A 12,015-nucleotide genomic window follows, 5' to 3' on the forward strand; every position below is an offset into this window, starting at 1 on the left:
AGTAAAAGGTGAGAGTAAACATGGGACTGCTAGAAAATGATGCTGTAGAACTAGTAATGGGGAGACAAGGAAATGGCAGACAAACTGAATAAGTATTTTGCATCAGTATTTACTGTGGAAGACATTAGCAGTATGCAGGAAGTTCAAACAACACCAGCGGCCTGTATATAACTTCCATCTGGGTCTTTTTACCCTTGCAGTTCCTTAGCTTGACCCACAACAATTCTGCACTTTCTGATCCTATATCATCTCTTTCTAAGGAAGAAACAGAGCCAACCCATCCCTTTGCCTATCTGTCTGTCCTTTTGATACAACTTGTATCCTTGGATAGTAAGCACCCAGCGAGAATCTTCTTTCAGCCATAACTCAGTGATGGTCATAATGTCATAACTGATAATTTCTAAATGTGCTACAAGTTCATCTACCTTATTCCATGTACAGTGTGCATTTAAATATAACAACTTCAGTCCTGCATTCATTACCCTTTTTAATTTTGCACCCTTTTACATTGCAATTCATCCCATTGACGGCAATTTTGCCCTATCATCAGCTTGTCTTCTTTAGCATATACACTGACTCTATTTGTAAACCAACTGCCCCATCACTATGGATCCCAACCCCCCACCAAATTAGTTTAAACACTCTCAAACAGCTCTAGTAAACCTGCTTACAAGGATATTGGCCCACTTAAATTCAGGTGTAACCTGTTTCTATTCCTCTAACTGTGGAATCTACTATCATTACTGCAGTCCTCTTCCCTCTCTTCTGTTCTGAGCCTCAGTGCTAAAGATCTAATCGCTGTGGCTCCTCTGGTAAGTCATCCCATTCAATAGTATCCAAACTTGTATATTATTGGGGTGATGGCCACAGGGGCACTCTGTAGGATGCGCATTTCCCTTCCCTCTCGACAGTCACCCAGCTACCTGCCTACTGCAACCTAGGGGTGACTACCGAACTGTAACTCCTATCTATCTATCTCTTGTATGAACCAAATGTCATTGAGCTACAGCTCCAGATCCTTGACATATTCTCTGAGGAGCTGTAGCTTGGTGCACCTGGTACAGATGTGGCCATCCAAGAGGCTGTAGCTCTCCCAGAATTCTCACATCTTAGACAAAGAACATAACACTGCTCCTGGAGTCATTCTCACTGCTCTAACTATCCCTAACAGATAAGGAATGAAGAATAAACCAGATACTTATCTCGCCCAAGCCTGATGAGCCAGAACCAAAGTCAATGCCTCCCGACTTGAACACTGGCCCACTCCAACAATAGCCGCTCCACTTGCCCCTGCCTTATTTTTATTCACCCTTGCTAATGAAACCCACTCAGTGATTGGCCACAGTTAAAACTACAAGAACTGCCGTGAAGCGCTGTTTTTTCATTCTTCAATCATAGACCTGTTTGAAGTCACCTTTTCTTTTCATGCTCCCATTCACTAATTGTCTGAAGTTCAAGCTCCAAAAACTGCCACAAAGCACTACTTTTCTCATCTTCAAATGTGGACCTGTTGAAGTCACCTCTTCTTCTCACACTCTCATTCGCTGATTGGCCACTGTTCAAACTCCCTTAATTTCAAGCAACTTAGTTTTAAAAATTAAGTTGATTCTGGAAACTTTAAATACTGCTCTAGTCTTAATTTCTATCTTGCTTCTAATCAGATATAAGAACACACCCAAAGGCAGATTTTTCTTTTTTTTGCAGACAAACTATAATGTTAAGTGAAATAATTATCTTGTTAAAAATATGGAACATTTCTATAAACATATTACACTAGACTCCTGAGTCAGTGTTTGGCTCTTCAAACATCCCAGTTGGTGTTTCCATTCTCATTAAATAATTGCCAAGAACAATTCCATTATGATACCATCACTCCTGATGCAATTTCCTCTTGTTGCTGACTTTCTAGGAAAGAATTTATCAAAAACACTGTTACTGAACCTAACTTCAAAAGCCATCTGAATATCTTCAAACTACTTCCTACCCACAAAAGAATTGGCTGAACATATGTTGCAGCTCACTTTCATACTAACCAGCTTATTTGTTATCCTGTATTTTTATGAATCTTGCAATGACAAAGCAGACAGCAATGAAGAAAACAACCACAGAATACTTATTTTTCATCTATATTTATTCATTTCTTTATATATTTACTTCTTAAATGGAGAGTGGACAAATATACTGCTAAAATTCTGGAGAGGAATGTGATAGATTAGAACAATAATGATCCAGACAACTTCTTGCATACTAAAATAGAGCTTACAAGAATAAATGAGCCATGAATTATTATTTTTTTCATATTTGAACAGAACTGCTCACAGATTTTATTTAATTTCCCTTCTCCCAAGTTTCATTTTAATGGGTGAGTCTGACATTTCAAAAGTAACACTGCTTTCAAAGTAAAGATCATTATAACCAGACTGGACAAATTTCAAGTGGCATGTTGGCAGACGAACCACGGTTGCTTTAAAACTTCCGTACAAAACCTTATCACATTGATTTGAGAAATTCCTACACTATGGCAGTCAGTGTTTTGTGATTTTTTTTGAGCTAATCATCCTCTTAGCCTGGAGTCAAATTCAGCTAAATTGTGAATTGATATTGTAGCGGTGTGCTACACGCAGCGCTAAAAATTACAACACAGAGTCGGTAACTGCAGTCGAAGGAAAACTTTATTCGAAAACCTCAGCCTCACTTTTAAGCCTCCCTCAACCTGCCCTCCGTGGCGCAGAGGCTCCAAAGCTCTGTGCTCGCAAACCCCCGTAGGCTATCTAATTGTGAGCCGGTTCGGATGTGCCAGGAAATGGGTCGCCACATAATGACAATCATTGTTTATTGTTTGTTTTTGTTTTGCAGATTAGGTCATTATATTCCTCTCAATTTAGACGAGTGATAATGTGACTTAAACAAACACCAAGATAAAATTTTCAATTGGCAAAGCTGGTGTGGTCAGATATCTGTAACTATTAGATTTCCATGCCATGTGATAATGGAACATCCTAATGTAAACTGCTCCAGGAAGGGTAAGGATTGGATCATTTAGTTGGTCCTGGTATATCAAAATCAATTCTGTTTCTGTGAGCAAATCAGATTACAGTAAGGATTCTACCCAATACACCCCTTCTGGATCACAGTCTGAGTCTCAACGCTAGATTAAATATTAATAAATAAACCTGGAATTTGCATTTCTGAATGTTCTTAAAGTAGTTAACATCTTTGGTAAAGGTACCTATATTGCTTTATGGAGTGAATTCTGACCTTTATGGAGTGAACTGCTGATGGATGGATAATCATTCCTTACCCCTAGGGAATGGAGACAGATGTCTCAGCAGGAGGAGGGACTACATGAGGAGGAGAAAACTTTACCAGAGCACATGGCCTGGAGAATTGAGTGATTAGAGATTAGTTTTCAGTGTGACTTGAAATAATCATGTGATCAGAAATTGATTATGAATGAGTAGGAAAGATTATATGGATGAGGAGGAAAGGAGAGGACAATTAAATCAGGGAGGAACTTTGTTGTGCAAAGGACTTTGATGTTCCTGTGAAAGCCAACATTTATTTCCCATCTCATTGGCTATAAGATGGGGATGAGCATTCTCCTTGAAATGCTGTGTGTGTAAGTGACCTAGCAGTTGAGGGAGGAAGCATTCAAGAATATCAGGATGATATTCATGCAGGCATTACATTCTGAGACCAAAGGAACTGAACAAAATGAGGTGCTGGAAGAAATAATAAGATGTGAGGGAAAAATGAATAATTTGAGGAAGAAAGAATATTTTATATTTTTAATTTAAAAGAAATAAAGGATTATACTTCATTACAGCTGTCAAATAAAAAAACATGAAGGAAGAAAGTATTTCTGGTAAGAGACTATATAGGAGCCAAGTGATCCCCAATAAAGATGGGCTCTTATTCAGAATAGACAACATGACTTGTGCTAACTGTTGCAATTCCTGCCTTGTAACTAGGTATTTGGAAGAGTGTCCTTTTTTCTTTTGAGGACCAGCCAGTTATTGTTCAGAATTTAGTGGGAGAGTGCCTTCCTCCTTTAACGCTATCATCCATTTATAGAATAATTAAATGCAATGTTTCAATTTTTCTTCAGCTGCTTTGGCCAGGGAATAGCAAAAATGAACAAAAAATAAAAAAATACTGCAAATTAAGAGGACACAGCTAAAGGAGTAAAACAACATGAACATATCATACCTACCTGAGCATAACAAGTTTCTTCTATTTCTAAGCCTGTTTTCAAATCAACCTGAAAAAGAAAGAAATATTAATAAATGGAAAATTAGGAAAAGACACAGAAGAAAATGGAATAGAGTGAAGAGGAGCAGGACATGGAAAAATAAACTGAAGCTTACCTTTAGGTAATCCTCCCAATAGATATTGTATCAAAATTACGAAATTCTCACTTGCATCTCTCCCATTTTTCATTTGATACCAGATGTTAACAGTAATTTTATTTGTTCTACAGATCATCTTAAGGCAAATTGTTAGTTCATATTCAAATGTCATTAAACCTATTTAAATATCCCCTATCATCTTTTGGACTAAGCATTTATTCATACACAAGGTTTGCTTGTGCTAATATCAATGCTTATCCTAACCTGTATAAGCATGAACATTTTTGTTTCCTTTTCATTTGTTTCTTGGTTTAGTCTATTTGAGTTACTAGCAGATCTGACAATGAAGTTGTCAACCTCGCTACTCAACCCCACCCACTAGACATTCCATACTGCCTGTATATGAATAGGTCACTTCTATGGTAAGGTAAATGTTTGTAAAATGCTTCAGACAATAAATCAACTAACAGCTTCTCCACGATGCTTGGCTCATTAACTCATTTTAGTTTCACTGGTTGCCCAATATGACTGAAAAGAATTGTTGACCTTTATGATCTCACTTTAACATTAAAAAAACTAATTTTTAGCAAATTGCTTTCACAATAATTAATACACAAAAATCTTGTATTATGGCACCAAGGTAAACTTCAGCTCCATAGAAGTAACAACTTTATTCTAGATATTCCTGCCCTGTAAAAGTTGGTAGATTGCTGATTCGATCTGCAGCAGCACAGATATACGAGGTGAGACATTTTCAAAAATGATAATAACAGAGTTCATTAATGCAGATTGCTGGGTAGCAATTGCCTTTGATAGAGCAACTCAGGTAAGAGTTGCAGATGCATGAATAGTCCTTCAACTGAAGCATGCAGAACAATTGGAACCTGACAATTCTAAGAAAGGTAATTGCCAGTAGAAATGTTAGTGCTTCAAACAAAAAAAAACACCTAATTCAACAAAAACAATATTGTAACATTAAACATAACGCAAATTTGATCTTGTGCATAAAAACACAAAATGCTGGCAGAACTCAGCAGGCCAGACAGCATCTATGGGAGGAGGTAGTGACGACGTTTCAGGCTGAAACTCTTCATCAGGAGTGAAGTAACATGGGATGGTTGAGGGGGATAAGAAGAGGAGGGAGGGAAGAATAAAGGACAGGTGGGGACTACACGGTTCCGGAATATTAAGTGTGTAGTAGAGAAAGGTGAGGCGGAACAAGTGATAAGGAGGACACATGTACAGACGGATGGTCTGACGGAACATGGAGTTAAATGTGCTGAAAGAATAAGTAAATTTAGAAAGGACAACAAAATTCAAGGGGCGTATAGCCCGAAGGGAGTTCTGGGAGCTGGGTTAAGCACAACAGGCAGCGATTAAAACAGAGAGAGGAGAAATGGGCTAAAAATTCTATATCTGAATGCACGAAGTGTCAGAAATAAGGCAGATGAGCTTGAAGCTCAGGTGCGAATGGGTAACTATGATGTTGTTGGGATAACAGAGACATGGCTGCAGGGAGATCAGACCTGGGAAATGAATGTGCAAGGGTATACGTGCTATCGTAGGGACAGAAATGTGGGCGGGGGGGGGGGGTGGGGTGGCCTTGTTGGTGAGGAATGAGATTCAGTCCTTTGCAAGGGGGGGACATAGGATCAGGAGAAGTAGAGTCTGTGTGGATAGAACTGAGGAACAGTAAGGGCAAAAAGACCCTAATGGGTGTTGTCTACAGGCCACCAAACAGTAGCATGGATATTGGGTGCAAGTTGAATAGGGAGTTAACATTGGCATGTGGCAAAGGTAATGTCGCAGTAGTTATGGGGGATTTCAACACGCAGGTGAACTGGGAGAATCAGGTTGGTGCTGGACCCCAGGATAGGGAGTTTGTAGAGTGCCTGCGGGATACATTCTTGGAACAGCTTGTACGACAGCCGACCAGGGACAAGGCTATTCTGGATTTCGTCTTGTGTAATGAACAGGATTTGATAAGCGATCTTGAAGTAAAGGAGCCATTAGGAGGTAGTGACCATAATATGATAAGTTTTTATCTGCAATTTGAGAAGGATAAGGGCAGATCGGAGGTGTCAGTGTTGCAGTTGAACAGGGGAAACTATGCAGCCATGAGGGAGGAGCTGGCCAAAGTTAACTGGACGGATATCCTAGCAAGGGCAAGACAGTGGAACAGCAATGGCCGGTATTCTTGGGAATAATGCACAAGGTGCAAAATCAGTTCATCCCCCGGAGAAGGAAGGATTCAAAGGGGGGAAAGGGGCCACAGTGGTTGACAAAGGAAGTCAGAGATTGCATAGCACTAAAAAAAAGGAAATATGACAGAGCTAAGGTGAATGGGAGGACAGGTGATTGGGAAATTTTTAAGGAACAACAGAACTTAACTAAAAAGACAATACGGGGAGAAAAAATAAGGTACGAACGCAAGCTAACCTGGAATATAAAGGAGGATAGCAAAAGCTTTTTTAGATAACGTGAAGAGGAAGAAGATAGTTAAGAACAATGTTGGGCCCTTGAAGAATGAATTGGGTGAAATTGTTATGGGAAACAGAGAAATGGCAGAAGAATTTAATAAGTCCTTTAGATCTGTCTTCACTAGGGAAGACACAAGCAATCTCCCAGATGTATGGATGGGCCAAGGACATAGGGTAACACAGGAAATGAAACAGATTGACATTAGGAAGGAAACGGTGATGAGTAGACTAATGGGACTGAAGGCTGACAAATCCCCAGGTCCAGATGGTATGCATCCTAGGGCACTAAAGGAGGTGGCCCCGGAAATTGTGGATGCATTGGTAATCATTTTCCAATGTTCCTTAGATTCAGGATCAGTTCTTGAGGATTGGAGAATGGCTAATGTTATCCCACTTTTTAAGAAAGGAGGGAGGGAGAAAACAGAGAACTATCATCCTGTCAGCCTAACATCAGTAGCAGGGAAGATGCTAGAGTCCATTATTAAAGATGAAATAGTGGCATATCTAGATAGCAGTGATAGGATTGGGCCGAGCCAACATGGATTTACCAAGGGCAAATCATGCTTGACTAATCTATTGGAGTTTTTCGAGGATGTAACCAGGAAGTTAGACAAGGGAGATCCAGTAGATGTAGTGTACCTCGATTTTCAGAAGGCATTTGATAAGGTCCCACATAGGAGATTGGTGGATAAAATCAGAGCTCATGGCAATGGGGGGAAGATATTGACATGGATAGAAAACTGATTGGCAGATAGAAAGCAAAGGATAATGGTGAATGGGTGTTTTTTGGAATGGCAGGTGGTGACTAGTGGGGTGCCACAAGGCTCGGTATTGGGACCACAGCTGTTTACAATTTACATCAATGATTTAGATGAAGGCATTGAGAGTAACATCAGCAAGTTTGCTGATGATACTAAGCTGGGTGGCAGTGTGACATGTGATGAGGATGTTAGGAGAATTCAGGGTGACTTGGATAGGCTGAGTGAGTGGGCAGGTACTTGGCAGATGACGTTTAATGTGAATAAGTGTGAGGCTATCCACTTTGGGAGTAAGAACAGGAAGGCAGATTATTATCTGAACGGTACAGAATTAGGTAAGGGAGAAATACAAAGAGATCTAGGAGTCCTTGTTCATCAGTCACTGAAGATGAATGAGCAAGTGCAGCAGGCAGTGAAGAAGGCTAATGGAGTGTTGGCCTTTATTACAAAGGGAATTGAGTACAAGAGCAAGGAAATCCTTTGGCATTTGTACAGGGCCCTGGTGAGACCACACCTGGAGTACTGTGTACAGTTTTGGTCTCCAGGGTTAAGGAAGGACATCCTGGCTATCGAGGAAGTGCAGCGTAGATTCACAAGGTTAATTCCTGGGATGTCTGGACTGTGTTACGCAGAGAGGTTAGAGAGACTGGGCTTGTAGACGCTGGAATTAAGGAGATTGAGAGGGGATCTAATTGCAACACATAAGATTATTAAGGGATTGGACAAGATAGAGGCAGGAAATATGTTCCAGATGCTGGGAGAGTCCAGTACCAGAGGGCATGGTTTGAGAGTAAGGGGTAGGTCATTTAGGACAGAGTTAAGGAAAAACTTCTTCTCCCAGAGAGTTGTGGGGGTCTGGAATGCACTGCCTCGGGAGGCAGTGGAGGCCAATTCTCTGGATGCTTTCAAGAAGGAGCTAGATAGGTATCTTATCGATAGGGGAATCAAGGGATATGGGGACAAGGCAGGAACCGGGTGTTGATAGTAGATGATCAGCCATGATTTCAGAATGGCGATGCAGGCTCGAAGGGCTGAATGGTCTACTTCTGCACCTATTATCTATTGTCTATAAAGTAGAGAGCTAGGAAGTGATAGGCTGGAGGGAAATGGGCTAGGGGAAGGTGAAGAATTATGGGAAATAAATGAGAAAGAAAGGCAGGGCTGGGGGGAGATTATAGTGAGGGGGAAAATAAGAGAGAGAAAGAGAACCAGACTAAAATAATAGATAGGGATGGGGGTAAGGGGGGGCAGGGGTATCAACGGAGGTCTGTGAGTTGGATGTTCATGCCAGCAGGTAGATGGGAGATAAGGTATTGCTCCATCGACCTGCGTGTGGCCTCATCGTGATGGTAGAGGGGGCCATGGACAGACATGTCGGAGTGAGAGTGGTCTGTGGAATTGAAGTGTGTGGCCACAGGGAGATCCCGCCACTGCCAGTGGACTGAGCACCGGTGTTCAGCGAAACAGTCTCCCAGTCTGCGGCAGGTCTCCCCAGTGTATAAATGGCCACATCGGGAGCACTGGATACAGTATATCACCCCAGTTGACTCGCAGGTGAAGTGGTGCCTCACCTGAAAGGACTGTCTGGGGCCTGGGATGGTGGTGAGGGAGGAAGTGTGGGGGCAGGTGCAGCTCTTCTTCCGTTTGCAGAGATGAGTGCCCGGAGGGAGGCGTTGGGGAGGGATGGGGGGGATAAATGGACAAGGGAGTCGCGTAGGGAGTGATCCCTGTGAAAAGCCGAGAGTGGGGGGGGGAGGGGAAGATGTGGCTGGTGGTGGGATCACGTAGAAGCTGGCGGAAGTTACGGAGGATTATACGTTGGATCTGTAGGCTGGTAGGGTGACAGGTGAGGACCAGGGGGACTCTATCCCTGGTGGGCTGGCGGGGGGTAATGGGGTGAGGGCAGAGGTGCGTGAAATACGGGAGATGCGATGGAGGGCAGAGTTGATAGTGTACGAAGGGAAGCCCCTTTCTTTAAAAAAGGAAGACATCTCCTTTGTCCTAGAATGAAAGGCCTCAACCTGAGAACAGATGCGGCAGAGGCGGAGGAATTGAGAGAAAGAGATAACATTTTTGCAGGAGACAGGGTGGAAGGAGGAATAGTCCAGATAGCTGTGGGAGTTAGTAGGTTTGTAGCATTTTGTTTACTGTTACAATATTTATCCTGTTCTGGCACCCTCCTCTTTGTGAATTTTATATATGGGTTTGATTCAGGAAGTGGAAGGGTTAGATGGTAAGCTTGTACCAATTTACAATGAGTAGCATAAAGTTTAGGAGACAAAGGTGGCAGCCTTTTTAAAGAAGAAGTTGTTAGGTGTACTGCCAGGGTTGGTGGTAGAGGTTGATACCATAGGATCATTTAAGAGATTCTTAGATGGGCATATTGATGTAGGCAAAATGGAAAGTTATGTTTTATGTAAGAGGGAAGGATTAGATTGATGGTAGAGTGGGTTTCTATAGGCTGGCAGAACATTGTGGGCTGAAGGGCCTATACTGTGCTGTACTATTCTATATTTTACGTTTCAAAGGTATCTTTCTTTATAAAGTATTTAAAAAGTTAGACTACAGCATGAGCTAGTTAATTTTCAGGCTTCATCCAAAACAAAGCCTCTGATATTAGTTATTAACACCCTGGGAAAAAAGTGCAGGCTATCCACTTCATTTATGCCTCTCATTATCTTATATACCTCTAACTAATTGCCTCTCAGCCTCATCCACTCTAAAAGGAAAAACCCTTGATTGCTGAACCTTTCCATTAGCTGTATGACATGGGAGCAGAATTAGGCCATTTGGCCCATTGAGTCTGCTCTGCCATTCGATCATGTCTGATCCTTTTTCTCTCCCCCCTCCTCAGCCCCACTCCTTAGCCTTTCCCCCATAACTTTTGATGCTGTGTGCAATCAACAACCTATCAATTTTTGCCTTAAGTATACCCAAAGATCTGGCCTCCACAGTTGCCTGTGATAATAAATTCCACAAGTTCACCACCCTTTGGCTACAGAAACTTCTCCGCATCTCTGTTTTAAATGGACGCCCCTCTATCCCAAGGCTGTGCCCTCTTGTCCTAGACTCCGCAACCATAGAAAACATCCTTCCACGTTATTATATCTAGGCCTTTCAACTTTTGAAAGGTTTCAATGAGAACCCCTATCATCCTTCTAAATTCCAGAGAGTACAGACTCAGAGCTATCAAACGTTCCTCGTAAGATAAGCTTTTCATTCCCAGAATCATCCTTGTGAACTGAGTCCTCTCTAATGCCAGCACATCTTTTCTTAGATGAGGAGCCCAAAACTCTTCACAATACCCAAGGTAAGGCCTCACTCTTGCCTTATAAAGCCTCAGCATCACACTCCTGCTCTTGTGTTCTAGACCTCTTGAAATGAATACTAACATTGCATTTGCCTTTCTCACCACCCCTACCTGCAAGTTAATCTTTAAGTTGTTCTGCACAAGAACTCCCGAATTCTTCTGCATCCCAAATTTTTGGATTTCCTCCCTATTTAAATAGTCTGCACATTTATTTCTTCTACCAAAGTGCAAGACCACGCATTTTCGAACATTGTATTTCATTTGCCACTTTCTTGTCCATTCTGTCTAAGGCCTTCTGCAGCCCACTTGTTTCCTCAATACTACCTGCCCTTCAATTAATTTTTGTATCATCTGCAAACATGGCAACAAAGCCCTCTATTCCATCATCTAAATCATTGACATATAGCATAAAAAGCAGTCTCAACACCGACCCTTGCAGAACAGCACTAGTCACTGGTACCCAATTAATAAAGGATCCTTTCATTCCCACACACTGCTTCCTACAAATCAGCCAATGCTCTAACCATGCCAGTAACTTTCCTGTAATATCATGGGCTCTTAACTTGGTAAGCAGCCTCATGCGTGGTACCTTGTCAAAGGCCTTCTAAAAAGTCCAAATATATATCATCGACTGCATCCCCTTTATCTATCCGACATGTAATCCCCCTCAAAGAATGCCAACAGGTTCATCAGGCAAGATTTTCCCTTAAAGAAACCATGCTGACTTTGTACTATCTTGTCCTGTATCACCAAGTAATCTATAGCCTTATCCTTAACAATTGACTTCAACATCTTCCTAACCATTGAGGTCAGGCTAACTGGTCTATAATTTTCCTTCTGCTGCTTTCCACCTTTCTTAAAGAGTGGAGTAACATTTGCAATTTTCCAGTCCTCTGGCACCATACCAGAGTCCAATGATTTTCAAAAGATCATTTCTAATGCCACCACAATCTCTATCTTTCAAAACCTAGGGTTCAGTTCATCAGGTCCTGGTAACTTATGCACCTTTAGGTCTTTCAGCTTTTTGAGCACCTTCTCCCTTGTAATAGTAACTGTATTCACTTCTCTTTCCTCACGCACTTCAACATCTGGCACATAGATAGTGTCTTCCACAGTGA

At 41.6% G+C, this 12,015-nt stretch overlaps 1 protein-coding gene across 1 annotated transcript in view; it reads right to left on the reverse strand.

Annotated features, from left to right (window-relative positions):
- Positions 1 to 12,015, reverse strand: part of auh (AU RNA binding protein/enoyl-CoA hydratase) — a 190,520-nt gene that overhangs the window by 5,094 nt on the left and 173,411 nt on the right. The window contains exon 9 of the mRNA XM_059969913.1: positions 4,214 to 4,261. Coding sequence (XP_059825896.1) covers positions 4,214 to 4,261 — 48 coding nt within the window. The remainder of the gene's footprint in view (positions 1 to 4,213; positions 4,262 to 12,015) is intronic.

The sequence above is a fragment of the Hypanus sabinus genome, chromosome 5 (genome assembly GCF_030144855.1).
Source record: "Hypanus sabinus isolate sHypSab1 chromosome 5, sHypSab1.hap1, whole genome shotgun sequence".
In the NCBI taxonomy this organism is placed as follows: Eukaryota; Metazoa; Chordata; class Chondrichthyes; order Myliobatiformes; family Dasyatidae; genus Hypanus; species Hypanus sabinus.